General features: G+C 47.8%; 1 protein-coding gene across 8 annotated transcripts in view; it reads right to left on the bottom strand.

The window, feature by feature from the left end:
• Positions 1 to 5235: 5235 nt before the first annotated feature.
• Positions 5236 to 22776, bottom strand: part of NSDHL (NAD(P) dependent steroid dehydrogenase-like) — a 38329-nt gene continuing 20788 nt past the window's right edge. For 7 of the 8 annotated variants that reach the window (XM_009235381.3, XM_063720983.1, XM_063720984.1 and 4 more), the window contains 5 exons: positions 15639 to 15785; positions 11831 to 11959; positions 8615 to 8757; positions 6902 to 7004; positions 5236 to 5809 (listed from right to left, as the gene is read on the bottom strand). In XM_009235381.3, the coding sequence (XP_009233656.2) occupies positions 5477 to 5809; positions 6902 to 7004; positions 8615 to 8757; positions 11831 to 11959; positions 15639 to 15785 (855 nt within the window). In that variant the 3' untranslated portion in view covers positions 5236 to 5476. 8 annotated transcript variants of the gene reach the window in all.

Raw genomic sequence — 22776 nt, 5'->3', positions numbered from 1 at the left:
CCATTGTGCCTGGCCTATTTTTTTGTTTTGATAGTAGCCATCCTAATGGGATGAGGCGATGTCGCATCGTGGTACTGACTTGCATGTCCTTAATGATTAGTGATGCTGAGCATCATGTGCTCATGGCCTCTCAGTCACTCTTAAGCAGAGGTTGACAAACCTTTCCTTTTCTTCTTTTTTTCTCTGACCTCATTCTTTCATCACAAAACCTTTTCTATGAAGGGCAAGAGAGTCAATATTTTGACTGGCTTTGTAGGCTAGATGGCCTCTGTCATAACTACTCAACTTTGCTATTGTAGTGAAAAGGCAGTCTTAGACAATATGTAAATAAATGGATGTGGTTGTGTGACAGCGAAACTGTATTTACAAAAGCAGGTGGCAAGCGAGATTGGAGCCTGAGTTCATAGTTTGCCGACCTCTGCTCTTAAAGGAAGGAGCGCTTGGGTTATTAATTTCTGCATTTCATTTCTTCTATGGGACTGTGAGCTCTTTGAGGGCAAGGGCTCTATCTTGGTCACTTCTGCAACCCTTCGGAAATGGCAGGTGCCCAGTTAAAATTTTTTGAATTGATGTTCCCCCTGCCCACCATGGAGAACAAAGCCAGTGGTGTGCATGTCTCCCAGTACCTGCTATAACAGGCATCCCAAAAGTGTTGCTGGGAGCCAGGCTGTGATACAGGACAAAAGAAGCTGAGAGGCCTCCATCCTCTTCCCTCCTTTTCTCCCCTACCCCAGTAACTCTAGAAAGTTCTTTGGGAAATTCTCTGGGCCGAATGAGTTAATATGAACAGACCTCTTGGAGCTGGTAAGAGGCAGAGCTGGCAAAGAGTCTCGACTTTGGGTCCACCATCTTTTGGAGCCTTCCACAATCAATGACTAGGCAGTGCTGGTGAAGAGATACATACTGGAATGGAAGGTTCTAGTGTCTGCCAACATATCTTCTTTCTCACAGTTCCTAATGATCCATTTGTGCTTTTTCAGCCCTTCATGTTAAGAGAACCTCAGGTTGGAGCCCATATCCTGACTGCCTCCTTCCCACATGGGCACCTATGTGGCATTAGGCTGCCTGGATCTGAATGGGTGACCTGGGGGTGCGCTGGCCTGGGGGATCAGGAGCTAGTGGTCCAGCCCTGGCTCTGCTAACTGCCCTTGAGTGCCCTTGGCCATGGCCTCTTTTCTCTGGGGCTCCCCCAGTTGGCCAATGAGTTGGTGGCTTTCTCCTGTAAATGCCCTTGGAGTCTTGGCACACGAACTGGGCATGCTTACTTCCCTGGAACAGGTAACGAATCAAAAGCCCTTGAGGAGCAAAGCAGTTCATAGAGCTCTATCTGGGCAGCTAAGTGGATGGTTGCCCTGTGATGGAGGAAGTGCTTTGATGGAGATGTAGGCCTGCCATTGTATGAAGCCAGAGAGATCTGTGGGGGACAGCTGCAAAGAAGAAATGATGTTGGAGATGGAGTTTGAAGAAGAGTGGCTGGCCCTGCAGGACCAGGTGCCCTGAGGCAGGTGAGCTGAGCAGAGGATGGTGCTGCTGATGAGCTGCGGGATACCGGAGGGAACAGCACCTGTGTAAGCTGCACTTGCTGGGGTTTGGTGAGGGAGGAAATGAGGGAGGACAAGGGAAGTCACATCCAATGGTGTTTCAGTTCAGCAGAAGCTAGAGCTTTCTACCAGCAAGGGCTGTCTCATCCAGAAAGCTAAGAATCTTCCAGGGACAATGGGCACCAGAGCCCAGAGGGCTGGGGCCAGAGGCCTCAACCATTGCCGTCCTGTCTGGCGAGCCCTCCTCCTTGTGGATTCCAGTGCTTCCCTGTTTTGAAGCCACGGACCCCATGATGGAACAGCCAGCCACACACACAGACAGGGGTGACGATGAGGCCTGGGAGCCCCACTCTGCCCTTGGCATGTCTCTCCTGGCCCCTCCCCCGACAGCTGCTGGCCCCTCCACTCACTAGTTTTTATTAGGCCACAGTCCTCTTTGAGAAGCTGGTGAAAGCCATGTGCCCTTTCATGCCAACACACACACCCACAAACACACACACACCCACACCCCCAAAGGCTGCATCGAATTTATGGAGTTCACAGACTTCTCAAGTCCCCATCTGAATGTCAGGTTGGGAACCTCTCTGCTTCAACCCAGTCTCATGGGCTATGCCTTTCCCCATTCCTGGGACCATTTTCTTTTGTTGCCACTGTGACTCCAGGATTCCAAGACAGGGAGGTTTCCTGAGCACCCACTATGCTGTGGGGACACTGGTTGCCTCTGTCCTTAAGAATTCCTGGCCTGGTGGGGGCGGGAAAAAGCACAAATGGGAAACACAAAATGAGGCACAGGTCAGGGGCCCCAGGCTGGGAATCCAGAGAAAAAAGGTGGTTTCCAACTGGGAGGATTAGGCATGGCTTTTTAGGGGAAGGGAACAGGCCATTCTGGAGCTGGGACACAGTGGGGAGAGGACATCGCATGCAGTCATGACAGCCTGAGCAGGGGATGCATGACAGGGTGTGAACAGGAAACCGTGGTTCCATTTGGCTACAACACAGCAGGTGTGAAGACCAGTGGAAAGAGCTGGAAATGTGGGCTGGGAGAAAATCAGACCCTGCTTTAGTGTTTTTAGCAGAGAGATAGGATACCCTAGGTGTACACATAGCAGCTGGATGGGAGGAGGGGCGAAAGTAAGCAGACAGATCAGGTTGGCTGTCCCAGGACACCTGACCTAGGTGCAGATGGGGTCAGGTGCTGAACTAGGTCAGTGTCGACAGGGAAGGGAAGGAAGAGGGATTGAATGCGATCATCCCAAAGGACACGCAGCACTTGGCAATAGGGCTTCTAGCTGTCCCCAATCCGGGAGAGAACTGCCTTCCCTTAGCCCCGATTCTCCAGATGGGATGTGACACGAGGGACAGACATAGGCCTGGGTCCGCACTCCAGGATGCCATCTTAGGGCGGTGTGCTGCAAAGCCATCAGCTGTCAGGAAAGAAATGGGTGGGGGCGGCCCCCAGGCCCTGGGCCTGTGAGCAGGGCAAGTTCAGTCTTGCAGCGGCCAAGGGGAGGTTCTAGCTGGACTCAGTGATCTGCAGGAAGGCTCCTTCACTGGTCAGAAGCCATCCGCAGGGCTTGTGAAGAGTGCTGGCCCAAGCCCAGGGTCTCGGTTCAGTAGCCCCGGGGTGGGGCCTGATGGTTTCTAACAAGCTCTCAGCGGGTGCTGAGGTTATGGTTTCCTGGTGGTTAGACTTTCTCCAAACGGGTGGGTCGAGATAGGTCTGGGTCAGGAATGCAGGGAAATACAAGGAGCGGCCAGGAGGTCGTCAGCTTGGCCAGCGGGGGGCTCAGGGTCTCTGTGCACAGCCTCATCTTTCAGATCTGAGCAGGCACTGTTTCTGCAACTGTTCTGCCGTGATCGCCACCTGGGCCAGGCTTGCTTGCAGCCCTATGTCCCTCTCATAGCACCCTGCACTTTTCTTTTTTGGAAACTTCAGCAGTTTTGAATAACATATTGGTCTGTGGGCTGCGTGTTTTATTCACCACTGAAGCACAGGGCAGGGCCCAACGATTATCTGTGGTCTGAACGAGTGAAGAGAGGGCAGAGAAGAGGTTCCAGGAGGGACATCTTTGGTCTAGATGGCAGCTAGTATTTTTCTGAGTGAGTGGTTAGGTCGAAGCTGAGGGCAGTTTGGCCCTTGGTGCTCATCAGCAACGTCTGCTGGCCTCACCCACTACGGGCCCGACACCATCCTCCCACCAGCTTAGAGCTGCTCTGTGGCTTCATTCCAGCCTGAGTGGCCTCCTCCCTCCCTCTCACTCCCCACAGGAAATCAGGTGCTGAGCTCGGACCCCTTCCGGGCCATTTCTTGTAAGGCTTCATTTCTACCCCCAACCCTACCGCCCCCGCCCAACTCCATCATTGCGTGGGCCTTTGTTGCTTCTTGTCTGAAGGCTCCACGTAAGAGCCACGATGGTTTCCTTGACTCTTGGCCACCGCTGCCTAGGAGATAAAAGTACATACCCTTCAGCTTTGCACCATCAGTCTGGCTGGCTTCCCCACCCCAAACCAGGCTGGCACGTCTGTCCTTCACTGAATCTAAGACACCGTTGTCTCATGGACCCCAAAGAAACACAACGTGCTGCTAATTAAACTATGACATGCCATTGACTGTGACACTCTGACATCTTTAGCCTGAAATGCCAACTTCGACAGTTAAGTCTCACTGCTTATCCATTCTTCAAGGTCCGACTCAAGGCATCACCTCCTCGACAGAAGCTGAACATTCACCACTGCGTCTTAAGTGTGTGTATCACGTCCTGCCTGGCATTACAGGGGCTTGTGAACATATCTTAAGTCCATGATTCTAAGTGCCTTAGGGGCAAAGGCTGTCTTATTTATGTTTATATCCCCCTGCCCCATCGGCAGAGGGCAGCACAGTCTCTCCTCATTCCGAGGAATTCTCCTCTATGCTATGCCCTTTGGAAACTGGCCTGAAGGGTTCTGAGGGCGAGCTGCAGGGAAGGAGCCCCTTCTGCTCCCTGGCTTACTGTCGCCCAGCCCAGTGTCCCACATTAGGAGAGGAGCTGAACAGATGAAACACGGGGCCACTGGGCTGGATCACTGCCTTGCCTCTAAAAACAACAGAACTCTGTTGATAAGAGAAATGTCTTGTGAAAACAGTGCAAGCCTGGTGTGGCGGCGCACATTTGCTCTCAGGAGGCTGAGGTGGGAGGACTGCTTGAGCCCAAGAGTTCAAGGCTGCAGTGCTCTATGATTGGGCCTGTGATTAGCCAGTGCACTCTCGGCTGGGCAACAGAGACACACTCAGACTCTGTCTCTCCAACGACAACAACAAAAAACAATGCAGGCAGGCACAGCAACGTACCTGAAAGAGAATGTGGAAGCACGTAAGGAGTTGAACAAGCAACAGAGACTGGGGAGGAATTACAGTCATTTCAGCTTTCAGCTTTTGCTCTAAGCTCACTGTCAGCATGAAATGTATATGTAAAGTCTCACCTGTGTGTTAACAACTTCTGCTTTTCTTCTGGGATATTTTGAAGATAGAGTATCTTGAACAAAGTCTAGAGGCTTCACTCTAGTATTGGTCTGCATGGAAATGGTTCTCCATCAGAACTAACAAATGGGTTGTAGCTTCCTACAGCTTCCTTGATTATGTATAAGGACACTGGAATGAAATGTATAACCCAGAAGAGCGGGCAAGGGAGGGGGTAAACAGAGAGACACAAGAAGACAGAGAACAAATCAGTATAATATGAAGCTGCCTGCTTCAAGAAATCCAAATCCAGTTCCATGAAGGAAGAAATGTCTGTTTTTGCTGCCCTCATCGTCGCAGAAAGAGTAGGGTGCGCTCTCTGCCTAGCAGAAGGAGTCACAGGCTCAGAGCAAACTCAGAGGATGTTATTTCATCAATCCACAGGGGAAGGACTGACTGGCTGAGGAACGTGTCAAGAGAGCCCAGCCTCCAGTGTCCCTCACTTGACCCTCCGCAGGTGGCGAAAGCTCTGCACGGTCCTCTCCACAGCATCATCCATGGTCACTAGTGGCTGGTAGCCCATGGCCTTTTTGGCTCTCTCGCAGCTGTAGTAGTGGAATGTGCCAGCCAGTGCGACCCGCATGGGTGTGAAGGTGGGCTGCAGCTGGATGACAGGACTGACCACCATCACCAGCAGGGACAGCAGGAGGGCCAGGTAGTAGGCCACCCAGTAGGGGATGTGGTACTTGGGGGCCTCATAATTGAGGCCTGTCAGGATGCGAGACAGGAATGTCCAAAAAGGGATGGGCTCATCATTGGTGATGTGAAATGCCTGGCGGGAGAACAAGAACAAGAAGTTAGAAACACCACCCCCACCTGCCCAAAGTTGAAGCATCTATTAAGCCCGTGCAGATCGCATTCTCACTGCCTAACTGCTGCAGCTTTCCACATGGCCTGCTCTCAATTGCACAACTGCTAAGGCGTAGAAAGGGCAGACGATGAAAGTTTCATCTATGGGCCAGGATTTTAAATGAAGCATAGATTGCACTTGGAAAGGCACATTTGTCAATTTGATAATTGTTAATCATCATAAAACTCATCTACATATCTTTGGATGCAATGAATTCCTCATATTACATTTCTTGACGGTGTTGTGCTTGTTTTAAATCAAAAGCCACACCCGGGCCAGGCGTGGTGGCTCACGCCTGTAACCCCAGCACTTTGGGAGGCAGAGGCAGGCAGATCACCTGAGGTCAGGAGACCAGCCTGGCCAACATGGTGAAACCCCGTCTCTACTAAAAGTACAAAAAATTAGCTGGGCATGGTGGCATATGCCCGTAGTCCCAGCTACTCGGGAGGCTCAGGCATGAGAATCGCTTGAACCAGTGAGGCGGAGGTTGCAGTGAACCGAGATCGCGGCACTGCACTCCAGCCAGGGTGACAGAGTGAGACTGTCTCAAAAAAAACTGCCACACCCACCCTATTCCCAACTTATTTGAAGGTTATCAGTGGGAAAATGGCAGAGGTTCAGGAGAATAAAAGAGGACCAAACAGCAAGGGAGGGAGAGACCTGAGGAATGAGTGGGACAAAGGGTTAGGAGCAAGCACCCTGCCCAATCTACGTGGGCTCCTGTCACAAGGAGCCATGCCAACAGGTGGGCAGCCAGGTCAGGGGACCATAGATGACCGTGACCTGAATGTCCGTTCAATCCCAGCTCATCAGCTCCCCAATTTTGGCTGCCCAAGTGTTGTGACGCTGCAGTGACACCACATGCTCTATCAGAGGGGCTTGATCTTGGCACAGGGGGTCCTAAGGCAGATCCTCCATGATACAGGATCACAGGAGCAACTTGCCAGCAAATCCAATGGCAAGGAGAAACCCGCAGAAAGGCATCCGTGCAGAGACTGGTGCAGCAGGCCTTACCTTCCCACCCAGCGTCGAGTCTCGGGAGAGCTGCTCTGCAGCCAAGATGTGTCCATGGACCACGTTCTCCACAAAGGTGAAGTCCACCAAGTTCTTCCCGTTTCTGCAGGTGCATGAGGGATGATGGAATACGTGTTGGGAGCCCCTGCACGAAGGCCAGGGCCACTCCCAAGTCTTGGCATTTGAGAGACTGTGACCTATAGAATGGCTGCCACCTCACTTGGCAAGGCCAGCCCAGGCACTCACGGATGCCTGTACTGGTTAAAGATGCACACTGGGCCGGGACTCCTGGGTCTTCAGGGTTAGTGGAATCTGAAAGCTGGGAGACCTGCCCACCCATTCCAGCATGGCCAACACTGGTGCTGTCTCTCCTGTCCCGATTTGGGTAGTAGCTTTTCAGCCCCTTCCCAGGAGACACGGGGCCAGCGCCTTGCTCTGGTCTCCCATTTACTGACCAGTCTCCCTGTAATACTTCAAGGTGACAAGTCAGGGTAGCAGTGAGGCTGAGTGAGAAACAGGGAGGCAAGGCAGAAGGAAAAAGGAGGAAAGAGAGAGGGGAGAAAAGGAGGAAATGAAGGAAGAGAAGGCCTATTTGGGAGAGAGCCACACTGTTGTCCCCTGTGGAGGCCCCTCCACCTGCACTTTCCCCGAGGAGAAATGTAATGCCCCCACCTGCCTTCCCAAATGCAAGGAGAGTCAAGCCCTGGCCTTTGACCCGGGGCCCATTGTTTTCCCTCTGAGTCTCGGTTTCTTCAATTTCCAAACAGGGTCACAAATACCTTCCCGGCCTACCTGAGAGGGTACACTGGATTGAACAGTATCCTCCCAAAGCTTCTGTCCACTTGGACCTTGTGACTGTGACCTTATTTGGAAATAGGGGCTCGGCAGATGCAATTAGTTAAGCTGAGCTCATACTGGAGTAGGGTGGGCTTTAAATCCAGGGAATGATGTCCTTATAAGAGGGAAACTTGGACACAGAAAGCAAGGAAGACAGCCATGTCAAAGGGAGGCAGAGGCAGGAGTGATGCCTCTCCAAGCACAGAATGCTAAGGATGGCCGGAAGCCAGCAGAAGCTAGGGCAGAGGCCTGGAACAGACGCTCCCTGTGAACCTCCAGAAGACACTAGCCCTGCCAATAGCTTAACTGCAGACTTCTGGCCTCCCAAAATGTGACAGAATCCATTTGTTGTTTTAAGCACTTACTTTGTGGCGAGTTGTTATGGCAACTACAAGAAATGAACACAGAGGACAGTAGACAAGGTCACTGCTATGGCCTGAATCTTTGTATCCCCGCAACAGTCGTATGTTGAAACTTAACCTCCAATGCAATGGTACTGTGAAGAGGGACCTTTAGGGGGTGATTAGGTCATGGGGGCTCTGCCCTCAGGAATGGGATTAGTGTCCTCATAAAAGAGGCCCAAGGGAGCCTGTTTGCCCCTTCCACCATGTGATGACATGGTGAAAAGGTGACACTCATGAGGACCAGGGCCTCACTGGACACCCAATCTGGGAACGCCTTGATCTTGGACTTCCCAGCCTCCAACCTGTGTGTTGTTTGTTACCCAGTCTTAGGTATTTTGTTACAGCAGCCTGCGTGGACCAAGACAGTCACATAAGAAAAGAGCTACAGTGCCATTTGGCTCCTGCCAAGTGCTCTCTGAATGCGAGCATGGACCAGAAAGGACTAGGGAAGAGCCGCTGTGGGCTGACTCACCCAATCACGAACTTCATCTTGCCGTTCCTGGCTGCCTCGATGAGGATGGGTACCAACTGCGGGTCCCTTGGGCCGAAAATGCCATGAGGGCGGATGGCTGTGGTTAAGAAATTCTTCTCAGGATCGTTGGCGCCCAGGACTGCCTGGAGGAGAGTGGGAGAAGGGGCACGTCCATTGCAAATTCCTAGGCCCAAGCCAAGAGAGTGGCTCACTGGGTGAGAAGCACCACTCGTGGGGGACAGACAGATGACACACTCTGCTGGCATGTGGCCACTGAGCAGTGGTCTGCCTTGAGCTGACAAGCTACATCAGTGGCTGTTATAATTCTGGGCTACCTCTCTACCCCACCCACCCTCACACCAAAATCTGAAAATGCAGGACAGACAGCTGGGCAAAAACTGGTAAGATCAAATCAGAAGGCCCTGGTTTGGGTTCAAAGGCTAACATCTACCAACACTGCCAGAAGACATGCCTCGGCAGCAGTTTGTGGAAAACATCCGAAGGTTCTGGCGAACAAGTGAGCCGTGAGCCTCCAGTGACTTGAACTGCATGTGCCGCCCACGTTTCCACCAGGCTGGGTCTGTTCCAGGCAATTCTGAGTATCACCTCCGAGGGGAGGGCTCTGAGAAACCCAAGTGGGCCCAGAAGAGGGTCAGAGAAGGTGAAGGGTCTGAAGACCATGCCTGGGGAGAAACAGGCCAGCAGCTGGGGGGCAAAGGAGGCCGAGACATGTAAAGTCCTCAGAGCAGTGCCTGGTCCAGAGCCAGTGCTCCTGTTGCCACCGCAAGGAAAGGGTGACTTCTGTGTGACTTCATGGACAAACTAGAACTCAAGAGCCTAAAGCACAGCGAAATGGGTTTCACCTCAAAAGTAACAAAACTTTCCACTTACCCACTTTTATCGTGGGTAAAAGTGGTGATCATAAAGGTACCTACCCTGACGGGGCTGCATGCGAATTACACGAGATGGCCCATGTGAGTTGCTTCAGTGCGTGTCTGTATGCTTGGTAAGTATGGTTCCTGCTGTCATGTCACCTCGGGTTTCTACTCTATGGTAGCAAAGTGCTGGTCTATGTTTTGGCCCCAGTGATCTTAAGCAACTCAACAATGGAAAAGCTGCCTCTTTCAACAGATTCCCAGAGCTGGTCCTCCTCTTCCCGCCAGGCCTCTGGTCCTCACAGCGATGGAGGAAATGACTAAATAAACCCTCAAATGGCTTCCACCAAGGCTCATCTTTACTACTAAAGGGAAGAGAAGTGAAGGAGTCCTAGCTCCCCATCACATTTGGTTTATGATCAGTAGGAAGGTTATAAAGCCAATAGTGGATGTCAACCTGGGCTGAAAGGAGGCTTCAGGTGAGTTACTGCTGGAGTCATCTTCAGGCTTTGCTTATTTCCAGTTGAGAACCCAAAAGTTGATATAAGCGAGACACTGATGGTCTGGGCCAAGGCCATCATTTGAAGCTCCTGAGCCTAGATGGGCTCAGCTCTGGTGGCAATCAGTATTGGGCATATTGGGTTGAGAATACACAGGGTCTCCATGGTGACTGAACTGCCTGCAAGGCGCAGGGAGGCTTTAGTACTCCTTAGGCCAAGTTCGAGCACATGAGTGCTCCAAGGAGCGAGACAGCATAGTCTGGAGCCAGGACTGTGGCTTGCCAAAGGTCAAGCCTCCACCCCTGGTCTGGGTGGCCCTTGTGTCTCCCTGTGGACCAGTTCTGCCAGGACTTTCTGAGCTGAAGCAACAGCAAACAGGCCGGGCATGGTGGCTCACGCCTGTAATCCCAGCTCTCTGAGAGGCCGAGGCGGGCAGATCGTGAGGTCAGGAGTTCGAGACCATCCGACCAACATGGTGAAACCCCGTCTCTACTAAAAATACAAAAATTAGCCGGGCATGGTAGCACGCGCCTGTAATCCCAGCTACTCAGGAGGCTGAGGCAGGAGAATCGCTTGAACCTGGGAGGTGGAGGTTGCAGTGAGCCGAGATCATGCCACTGCACTCCAGCCTGGGCAACAGAGTGAGAATCCATCTCAAAAAAAAAAATACGGCAAACAGCCAGGAGGCAGCTGGCTCTCAGGTAGCCAGGTCAGTGTTCAGCTCCAGTTCAGTATGTACTGGCTTTGAAAGAAAACCTCAGTAGGTGTGATACACTGCACACACCTGGGAGGGGTATACTCACAGCTACCCAGCTAAGGCGAGCTATCCCAGGCTCAAGAGCACTCCTGGCCTGCAGCTTAGGATGGCCTCAGGGTGACAATCCCCATCTGCAGCTAGCAGTTGTCAGGGGCCCCACAGCCCCAGCAGCCTGAAGGCTTGGTAGCGACTGTGGCTGAATCCAACCATACTAAAATCAGGTGCCCTTTGATGAAGCTGTTTTGCCAAGTGGAAAAGTACTTTTCCTTAAAATAAAGCAAGATCCTTCCGTTGTTTGTTTTTCTAAGTAAGGGAGGGGGTGAGAGTGCCACTAGGAAGGTGCCTCCAGCCTGATTCCTGTCTGCACGCTTGCAACTGCTGTAAATTCCCATAGCAAGCGAGGAAGCTCCCATGGCATTGAGGGTGGACTGTAGGCTCTGGAGACAGACTGCCTGGGGTCAGCCACCTCCTAGCTGCACAGTTTTAGAAAGGTTCTGAGCCTCTCTGTGCATCTGTGCACCACAGTCTTCATCTATAAGATGCGATAATTGTGCCCTTTAAACAAGGAAAATCCTCCTGGAAAACACTCAGAACAGTGTCTGGCCACATAAAGCTGTTCTCATAGTAATTTTTTTTTTTTTTTGGGAGACAGTGTCTCTCTCTCTATCCCCCAGGCTGGAGTGCAATGGCACAATCTCGGCTCACTGCAACCTCCACCTCCCAGGTTCAAGCGATTCTCATACCTCAGCCTCCCAAGTGGCTAGGATTACAGGCGCCTGCCACCATGCTGGGCTAATTTTTGTATTTTTAGTAGAGATGGGGTTTTGCCATGTTGGCCAGGCTGGTCTCGAACTCCTGACCTCAGGTGATCCACCCACCTCGGCCTCCCAAAGTGCTGGGATTATAGGTGTGAGCCACCGTGCCCGGCCTCTCACAGTATTTTTAAATTTAATTTCACCCACAAATTTTACATCTCAAGTCAGGTACGTAGGCCTCAGAATACAAACTTCCTAAGTTCATAAACATTTTTCTTAGGATTCTAAACCCTTCAGTCTGCTCACTCAACCAGTTCCAAGGTACATACCCTCTCCTGTAAGATCTTAGTCTCTGTGTAGTAGTCAATGGGTTTCATGGCATAGGGAAGGTCTTCAGTTCCATTCTTGATATCGACGCCCTCAAAGATGACACTGGCACTGCTGGTTAAAATGAGTTTCTGACAGAGGAAGGTTAGAAAAAATAAAAGTCACAAATCATCACAATTCAAACAGTGCGATGATCCTGTATGAAAGAGAATCAAGGGGCATCCCTTTGCTGCCCTCGCATTCGAAGCACTGCAGAAATTATTTGCTGCGATGCCTTTGCTTTTCATGCCTTCTTAAAATAACCCAAAGATCACCATCTTTTGCAGCTATGTGGATTCCAGACACACTATGCATTACATTCTAACCAAGAATCAAGAGATCTTAGTTCCAAAACAAGGGATAACACATTTTTTCTATCCCATCACACCTGAGACATAGAATAGACTTTCATCCATGGTATCTCACTATGACAGTGATTCTCTGCCGTAAGTGAAGGGCAGCCCGCAAACTTCCAGGAAGATGTCTGTTTGAAAAAGATCACTGGCTATTCTGATAGTGACCTGGCCATGTGAACACACATAGGAATATACACACCACACGACCTCTTAAGAAATGCTATTCTAAAGGAAGATGTTCTCTTATGAGGGTCCCCAGTGTCCAGCCTGCTGGTTAAGAGAAGCTCATCCAACACTGAACACCATTAGCATGAATCATATCGTTCCCATTCTTATTCAACATTGTATGAGAAGCTCTAGCCAGAGTGGTAGGGTAAGAGAAACAAGAATTTATAATGATTTGAAAAGAAACTGAACTTCCATCACTTACAGATGAGAGAAAAATCTACACAGAAAACACAGGCAAATATGTAGAAAATATTAGAGTTTGGCCAAGTTGCTGAATTAAAAATCAATATACAAAAATTAACTAGTCATATATTAGCAATAATTGAAAATGTAATATAAAGTTATTAAATAACAAAAAATGAAGTACATACAAATAAATTTAACAAGATATGCAAAATCTTTACGAAGTAAAGTATAAAACTCTATTGAAGACATTAAAGAGCGAGATAAACAGAAACGTATCCCATATTTATGGACAGGAACACTCAATATGGGAAAGATGTCAGTTCTCTCCAAAATTACCTACAAGTTCAACGCAATTACAACAGCAGTCTCAGCTGGCTTTAGCAAGGAACTGGTTAAGCCAAATATATGTAGAAGAACAAAGGGCTCAGAATAGCCAAGTGAAGTTTGAAGAAATTGGTTGGGGGCATGATTTATCTACGGTACACTGAGACTTATCCTAAAAAGGCAGAGCTTCTCTGCATGGGCAGACAGGGAGGTCAATGGGCAGAGGGGAGAGCCTGGGAACAGGCCTATGTAAGACAGAAACACCTAAGACATGCTGCAGATGGTGTGCAGCAATGCAGAAAGGATGGATTATGCAACAAATGGCACTGAACTGGTTATACACATGGAAAAAATTTAGATCTCTATCTCACACCATATGCAAACATAAATTCCTGGTGGATTAAAGACTTAAATGTGGAAAGCAACACTTAAAACCTTTGAGAAAAAAAGTACATTAAATAATCTTTTGACCTCAGTGTTGGAAAATGTTCCTTCAATACAACACAGCAATCACTTTCTGCACTCTTACCCACTAAGCTACTCTGCCCCTTCAGTAAATAAACCAGAGTTACATATGCCAAGATGAATAAAGAAAAACATAACATTGGGGAAAAAAGCAAGTTGCAGGAGGATCTGTTCAATAAGATATCATTTTATAAAATCTTATAACATGCAATCCAATACTTTATATTGGTTACACATGGAGTAAATGGAAATAAACCCAAATTCAGAATTGCTATCCATGGCTACAAGAAGAGAGCAATGGCATCGAGGATGGGCACACATTACACACGCCAGTAATGTTGTTTCTTAAATGCTGTGGTGAGTGGAGAGGTGCTGTTTTATTCTCAAATCTTGTTTTTTTTTTTTTTTTTTTTAAGAGACAAGGTCTTGCTCTGTTGCCTAGGCTGGGGTGTAGTGTTGGGATCATAGCTCACTGCAGCCTGAAAATCCTGGGCTCAAGCGATCCTCCTGCCTCAGCGTCCCGAAACAGTTGAGGCTACAGGTGCATACCACCACACCTGGCTTTTAAAAATTTGTGTAGAGGTGGGGTATTGCTATGTTGCTCAGGCTAGTCTTGAACTCCTTGGCTCAAGTGATCTTCCTGCCTTGGCCTCCCAAAGCGCTGGGATTACATGTGTGAGCCGCCACACCTGGGGCGCAAATCTTTTTTGTATGCCCCCAACCTTCCATTTAACAAAGAGCAGCAGGGCCCTTCTCAGGGCTCCAGTTACATCAGCATGGCTGAGTGCAGAGTCCGGGACTTGGAGAATCTGCTTTGACCCCACCTCTCCCATTTACTAGCAAAGAGACATCATTTAGCCCCTGGTCACCTAACGAGGAGCTAATTAAGTGAAAACTGCAGCAGGGCAAAGCATCTTGTCAACTGCTAGGGGTCAGTTATAACTGATCTTTTCCAGGGCCCAAGCCCAGAAGAGCTCCAACCCTGCTGGGCCAGCTGAGGATGCTGCGGACCAGCCAACAGTGCCAGGAGAGATTGTTGGGAGAGGAACCCCCTGGCTTGCTTCAAGTTTTTCTCTTAATTTATGCAGTACCTGTGGCATACATCCCTGTGAGAGTCAGGATGCTGAGCTGACAGGGAGCTGTTTTAGCCAGTGACTGGAGTCCTATAAAGACAATTCTAAGAACCAGGATTGGTAACAGTGCAGCAAGCTACGATGGGCAGAAAATTCGTATCCCCTCAGGCCTGAGTTATAACAAGTTTCTATTGGCTAAGGGTAAACGCCGTTTGCTTTTCTTTTAAAATATAAGCAAGGTCTGGAAAACAATGTGGTGGCTCCTCAAAAGCTTAAACATAGAACTAGGATATGATCTAGCAACCCCACTTCTGGGTATATGCCTGAAAGAATTGAAAACAGGGACTTGAACAGATATTTGTACACTTGTGTTCATAACACTATTGTTTACAATTGCCAAAAGGTGAAGACAACACAGATGTCCATCGATGGCTGAATGAATAAACAAAATGTGGTCCATCCATACAATGAAATATGGTTCTGCCTTAAAAAGGAAGGACATTCTGACACATGCTACAACATGGATGACCCCTGAGGACATCATGCTCAGTGAAAAGCCAGACACAAAAGGACAAATACTACATGAGTCCACTTCTGTGAGGTCCCTATAGTTGTCAAACCCACAGAGACAGAAAGTAGAAGGGTAGTTGCCAGGGGCTGGGTGGGGAAGGGCGATTGAGGAGTTGCTGTTTAATGGGTATGGAGTTTTTATTAGGGAAGAAGAAAAAGGTTTAGAGATGGATGGTGGTAATGGCTGTACAACATTGTGAGTGTACTTAATGCCACTGAACTCTGCACTTAAAAATGGTTAGGATGGTAAATTGTATGTGACATATATTTTATCACAATAAAAATATAAGCAATGTCTAAGTTCTGCAGCTCTTTAACTGAAGGCTAATAGCCTTGAGGTCCTCAGATGTTCTATTTGTGTGCAGTTAGAATATTACATCTCAAATCAGCCTTGGCAAGCAGAACTTCACGATCTCCAGTGACTCCAAGGGCTTCATTTCTAAGATCTTCCCAACACTTTAAGAAGCAACCCTGCCTAGGCCCAGGGAGACTGCAAGAACTACGGCCTTACACCCTTAGAAAGGGCCATCACATGCTCCTGACAGCACTCACTCCAGCCTTCCCCTTACCTGAACCCCAGCCTCTTTGCACGTTTCAATGACATTGTTGGTGCCAATGTAATTCACTCTATAAAAGAGCTCCTTGTTGTTACTGGATGGTGGGGGTGATGCACAGTGGAAAACTGTGTTTACACCTTTCAGAGCTGGGTACAGATCCTGGAAAAGCAAAGAAAGACAAAATAATCATTCCTGCTCTGACAGGTCAATGGCATTCTCATGTTTTCACTCTCCAACCTGTGGCTTGTAGGTTCCTTGTAATTCTATAATCAATACGGAAATACATTCTCATAAAAGAATCAATGACACTGAAGTACATGGGATGGAAACCAAGTTGTCCCTTTAATCACCTTCTCCCCACTACCTAGTCCCCAGTCAAAAGGGGTTTGGGGTATGAGAAGCCTGTGGGATCCACACAGAGGCAACATCTTTTTGGGTGGTTCAGAGCAGGCACCTAGGAGGTAAAAGTCCCCAGGAAGGTGAACTCAGATAGAAATTATGAATCATATGAAAAAGTTCCACACCATTAAAGACAGTAAATAGCCAATACACAGGCATATTCCTTCCTGCGAAACTTGACACAATACGGCAACCTGAAAGGGATTTTTAAAACAGGTCTGTTTGATTTACTGCTAAAAGGAACAAGAGCTCCTGAGAGACATGGCTGATTGCAGATCTGGGACAGGAAATACACCTTGTACCAGAGAGTGAGGATGCTAGCTAGCTAAGACTACTGGGGTCATGTTAAAAGCACTCAAGTGCCAACCTGAAGAGCTTCCCACTGGGCAAAGAAGGGACAGCTTGACCACAAGTAAGAATAAAAATTCAGGTAAATAAAGGGAAAGAATCAAATATTTATTCTGCATTAAGGTATAAAGATTGGAGCTACTAAATGAAGACTAATAGCATGTCACCATTTTGTCAAACCTTAATTAAGTAATATGATCTAAGTATGATTCATGCTTGTCACCAAAAGACAATGACAATTATGTGCCAATTAGTATTTTGTCACAATTTCCTCTCTCTACATACAATCACGATATTTTTTTTGAAACCAGTCAAGTAAGTTGCAGACATTATGCTGCCTCTAAAAGCTTCACCAAGTATCTCCTAAGAACAAAAGCATTCTCCTAAATAACCATAAAACGATGATCACACTCAAGAAACTTAACAGATATGATGTTCTTATCCAATAATTAGTCTATATTCAAATTCCCCCAATTGTCCCAATAATGTCTTTTATAGCCTTTTGTTTTGGGGTCCAGGATCCAATTGTGCATGACTTGTAGTATTTAGTCCTCAGGTCTCTTCCATCTCTTTTAATCTGAAACAAATTCCCATCTTTTCTGTCTTATTTTGATGCCGCCATTTTTCAAGGGTTTGGGTTATTTTATAGACTGTCCTTCAGTTTGGATTAGTCTGTTTCCTCAAGATTAGATTCAGGCTTAATGGTTTTGGCAAGAATACCACATCAGTGGTGGTGTGTCCTTCTCAGGGAATTACCTCAGGAGGTGCAAGTCTGTCCCACTCTTGGTGATATTAAGTTGGAGCACGTGGTGATGATGATGGCTGCCAGATTCCGGCCATCAAAAAGGTACCTTTTCCTTTGCAATTGATAAGTAATCTGTAGCATGTTAATTCTACCAATTAACCTCAGCATTTATTGATAGTCCTTGCCTGGAACAATAATCAATGTACTGGGTATAAAATTGTGACATTCTAAGCCTAGCCTTTTAATTCATGGCCTTTACATTTATTAGTTGGCATTCCTCTGTAGAGCGTCCCCTTCTCCCTGACCCCAATTGTTATTTTCAGTATTTCTACGGACCCATGGATTCTTTTTTATTTTTCTGAGACATTGTCTCGCTCTGTCGGCAAGGCTGGAGTGCAGTGGCGTGATCTCGGCTCACTGCAACCTCTGCCTCCCGGGCTCAAGCGATTCTCCTGAGTAGCTGGGATTACAGGTGTATGCCACCATGCCCAGCTAATTTTTTTGTATTTTAGTAGAGATGGGGTTTCACCATGTTGGCAAGGCTGGTCTCAAACTTCTGACCTCAGGTGATCCACCCGCCTTGGCCTCCCAAAGTGCTGGCATTGCAGGTGCTAGCCCTGCACCCAGCCCACGGATTCTTTTTGAAATCAAAATGCATTGTCATCCGCTACTGTTATGTTTTGAGAGGCTCAAAATGCTCAAAATGTCCCAAATTTGGCCAGTGGAAGCCCTTCAAGTTGGCTCTTGTATCTTCTTGACAGGTCCTCATTCATTTTGTGCTAAGAAAATGTCCCAGACTCATTTTGTACTGCGCTTGCCCTAGGGTCCTAGAATGAGCAATTTTCCCAAGAAGCCCTAGTTCCTTTTATGGGAAATGGTATATAGAAACCCAAATCTGAGCACTAGGCATGCTTATTACTATTGGAGTATCAGAGGTAATAATACCCCAGAGGGAAAAACTGAACCAGAGTCCGACCAAGTCTTTAGTCCAGTAGAAACATAATAAAAGTCACAGTGACTTTAAAGTTTGTAGTAACGACATTAAAAAGTAAAAAGAAAAAGGTGAAATTAACTTTAATGAGACAGTTACATTCCTTCTTTCTGTAGGTAGTTTTTGAAATCTGGTGTGGACTTTACACTTACAGTGCTTCTCAATTCTGACTTGCCACATTTTAAGTGCCCAGTAGTTGCACGTGGCTAATGGCTGCCTTAATGGACAGCGCCATCCCAGATCTACCAGTATACAGAAAATACTGGAGGACAGAAGGGCATGTTAAACGCAATGGGGATGTAATCGGCAAAACTCAGACTGTGGGAAATACTATAGCACCATAAACATGGTTTCCACTAAACATCAGTTATTCAATAAATAGACTGAAGTTTAAAAAGATGAAGGGAATCGTAAATTAAAAGAGAGCTAAATATTTCAACCAAATCCATAGTCTTGACCTTGCTTGGTTCCTTATTTGGAAAAACAATAATACTAAAACATTTATAAGACATTCAGGGATATCTGAACACTGGTTAGATACTAAGGAACTACTGTCAATATTTTTAAAAATAATCCTTATCTTTTAGAGATAAATACTGAAATATTTGCAGATAAAATGATATGATGTTTAGGACTGACTCAACATAATCTGAGGAGGAATAGAGGTGAAACATGATTGGCCATGAGCAGAGGCGGGGAGGAGGAAATCTCCTATGAAATAGTACAAAAAGAGAAACAGAAGGAATGCAAGAAAGAGAGGATAAGAGACAGATAATACAATGAAAGACCACCATATGCCCAGCACGGCTTCTAGAAAGAGAGAAAAGAGAGAAAAGGGATAGAGTTAATCTTTGAAGAATTTTCCAGAAATGAGGAAAGACATTCATCTTCAGATTGCAAAGGCCTACCAGGTGTTAAGATTTAAAATCAAAACTAAAACTCAGGCCCAGATATATTCTCTATAGACTATAAATGATAAAAAATAAAATCCTAAAAACCATGAGAGGGAAAGCCAGACAACCCACAAAAGAACAACGACCGGCTTGAGAGTACACTTCCCGTCAGCAGCAAAAGATGCACAAGACCGGGTGACTTTAAAAAGTGTTAAGGGCCGGGCGCGGTGGCAACGGTGGCTCACGCCTGTAATCCAAGCACTTTGGGAGGCTGAGGCGGGTGGATTACTTGAGGTCAGGAGTTCAAGACTAGCCTGGCCAACATGGTGAAACCCTGTTTCTACTAAGAATATAAAAATTAGTCGTGGGTGGTGGTGGGCGCCTGTAATCCCAGCTACTTGGGAGGCTGAGGCAGGAGAATTGCTTGAACCCAGGAGGCAGAGTTTGCCGTGAGTCAAGATCACACCACTGCACTACAGCCTGGATGACAGAGCAAGACTCCGTCTCAAAAAAAAAAAAAAAAGTGTTATGTAATACATATTGTGTGTATAAAACTATATAACTATATATACATAAACTTTATCTATATGTATGTTTATCTGTCTCTCTCCTCTCTCTCTCTACTGACTATAAAAACACATTTTTTTAAAAAAAGAAATGGGGGTCTTGTTATGTAGTCCAGGCTAGTCTTGAACTCCTGGCCTCAAGTGATCCTCCCACCTTGGCCTTCCAAATAGCTGGGGGATGACAAGTGCATACCACCACACCCAGCTGAAAGTACCTTTTAAAAGTCCTTCCCGGCTGGGCGCAGTGGCTCACACCTGTAATCCCAGCACTTTGGGAGGCCAAGGCGGGCGGATCACCTGATATAAGGAGTTCAAGACCAGCCTGGCTAACATGGTGAAACCCTATCTCTGCTAAAAATACAAAAATTAGCCGGGTGTGGTGGCGGGCACCTATAATCCCAGCTACTCGGGAGGCTGAGGCAGGAGAATCACTTGAACCTGGGAGGCGGAGGTTGCAGTGAGCTTAGACTGTGCCACAGTCTGGGCAACAGAGCAAGACTATGTCTAAAAAAATAAAAATAAAAATAAAATAAAATAAATTTAAAAAAGTCCTTTCCTGCCATGTCTTTCACCCACATCACATCCACCTTGGACTTAGCTCAGATTTCATGATCCACCAGCACCACCTTTGCCTTGTTCCCCTCTCCCTTTATTAAATTTGTCTAGTAAACTCCAACCCTGGTTAAATGCAACTTGCCCCTTCTCCATGCTTGCGGCTGAGCAGTTGAGTGTAGCTGGAGAACAACATGGCATGCTGGAGGGTTCCCTTGAAATCTGTACTCAAGGAAAGCTGAAATAATATACTAGCAACAACAGCATGGCAGCTGGGGAGCCTTTTGGAGAGAAGTTAAGCTTGCTAAGGATTCTCATCTCCTTTGAGGGGACAAAGCAGTGATCGAAAAACAAAATTCCTGCTTTTGTGGAGTTTACATTCTATGGTAGAGAGGACAAATTTCAGAGATTTCCTCTGCTCTGTATCCGCTCATGGTCAATCATGTTTCAATCAGGACAAATAAGCAAACAAACAAGTAAATCTAGAGGACGTCCATACTGGCAGGTGCTATGCAGAAACTAGAGCAGAGTAAGGGAGACCAGCGGGGGCTTGTTCCTTAGCACAGGGTGGTTGGAGATTTACAGGAAGCTAGGGAGCAAGCTCTGTGGTTCAGGAAGAGCATTCCTGACAGAAAGGACACCAAGTGCAAAGGTCCTGAGGCAGAAACTTGGTTGGTGGCCCGTGTACCTGGGGCAGAGCGATGAGGCGGGTGTGGGAGGAAGTGTGCCAGACAGGTAGTGGGGACGTGCCGTGCAGGGCCTCATGGGTGATTACAGAGGCCTCTGTTTGCTTGACATGGGACTGGACACCACTGGAGGCTTCTGTACAGAGGGTGGTGTGGTCTGATTTATCCACTAAGAGTCCCTCTAACATCTAGGTGAGAGTGATGGTGGCTTGGACCAGGGTGGCAGCAATGGAAGGGGTGAGAAGTTGCTGGATTGGGGATCTATTCTGAGTGGAGTCAACAAGGTTTCCTGATGGATGGGATGAAGGGCATGAGAGAGAAAGGAATCAGGCAGGGATGAATCTAAGGTTTTTGGTTGACGGAACTGGAAAAGCAGAGTAGGCCATTTATGGAGATAGAGAAGACTTAGCAGAAATAGGTTTGCTGCGGTGGGGGAGGGGCTTGCGTCAGGGAACCAGGAGCTTAATTTTGGATGTAGCAAGCTTGAAGTGTCCATGAGGTATCCAAACAGGGATGTCCAGCAGGCATACACACACGTACGCTCACACACACACACACACACACACACACACACGCCTGAGAGAGCTAGGGGTTGGAGATAACAAGCAGGGAGCACATCAGCTTCTAGACAGTAATTACTCCATGAGATGGGATGGAGTCACTGTGACACTGTCTAAACTTGGAGAAGAAAAGAGAACAAGTCCTGGAGTCTGCAAAGTTTAGAAATGGTAGTGATCAGGAGACAATCAGTGAGGCAGGAGGAGAAATGAGTGAGGTGGTGTCTTAGATGGCAAGCAAGGAAAGCATCAGATGCTGCTACAGGGTCAAGTCAGAGGAGGACTGAGATTCAACCACTGGATATGGTTGCCTCAAGGTCCCTGGTGGCAGTGACTGGGTAGGGAAGAGGAGGTGGCTTCCAGCTGGCACCAGGCTGGGCGCTTTGGTGGGGATGAGGCGTCCTCGGGAACAGCAGGGGAGGCTGAGTAGAGACGTGGACGTGGGGAGGTTTGTGGAGATGGTGCTTGGTGGTACCAAGGGTCTGCTTGAGGGCCACGGCCATGCACAAGGCAAGATTTAACCACGGTGGGGGTTACAATGTGAAGTACACTGTGGTGGCCACATTTATTTGCCACCTGGGCCAGGCTCTAGTCCCCGGTGACTCCATTAAACACGAGTGTAGGTGTTGCTGTAGAAGTATTTTGTAGCTGTGGTTGACATCTACAACCAGCTGACTTTAAGTAAGGAGATTACCCTTGATACTCTGGACAGGCAGTATATACTCAGTTCAAAGACCTTAAAAGTGAAACTGAGGTTTCTGTAAGAAGAAATTCTAACGTGGGAACACAGCATCAATTCCTGCCTGAGTTTCTGGTCTGCCCTACAAATTTCAGACTTGCCTAGTCAGCCTCCACAATCATGTAAACCAATTCCGTGAATTAAATCTCAAGCTCTCTTTCTCCCTCTCACCTACCCATCTCTCTCCTTGCCCTTCTCCACACATCCCCCTGCTGGGTGTTTCTCTGGAGAAACTTTATGGATACATACAACCAGAAGAGAAAGGGGAAGGGGGTGAAGACTATGCAAGCGAACAAGTGGACCAGGGAACTAAAGGCAGTGAGGCACGAATAGGCTGAGCCATGGTGGGCATGGCTGGATGTCTGGGTGGGGTTAAGGAATTGGGACAGCTGAGGCACTAGAGGGCATGAGCTGGACAGAGAGGAGCTAGTGCTCAGAGTAGAATGCCTGCAACTGAGAAGGATGGGACGCGCTTACTGGTGATGACAGGGGAGTGGAGGGCACATCATTGGGTGAGAGGAGGCCAAGGATGAGAGAGGCGAGGGCATTGGTAGGGTCATCTACATGAACACTGAATTCACCAATAATAATGCCAGAAAGGAGCTGAAATCACTGAGAAATGAAGTGGAGTCACTGGGAAGGGGAGCAGGTGGCTGTGGGTGGCCACCACAAGG

The sequence above is a fragment of the Pongo abelii genome, chromosome X, assembly GCF_028885655.2.
Source record: "Pongo abelii isolate AG06213 chromosome X, NHGRI_mPonAbe1-v2.0_pri, whole genome shotgun sequence".
In the NCBI taxonomy this organism is placed as follows: domain Eukaryota; kingdom Metazoa; phylum Chordata; class Mammalia; order Primates; family Hominidae; genus Pongo; species Pongo abelii.
The sequence above is the reverse complement of the archived record's forward strand: the minus strand, read 5'-3'. Positions and strand labels throughout refer to the sequence as shown.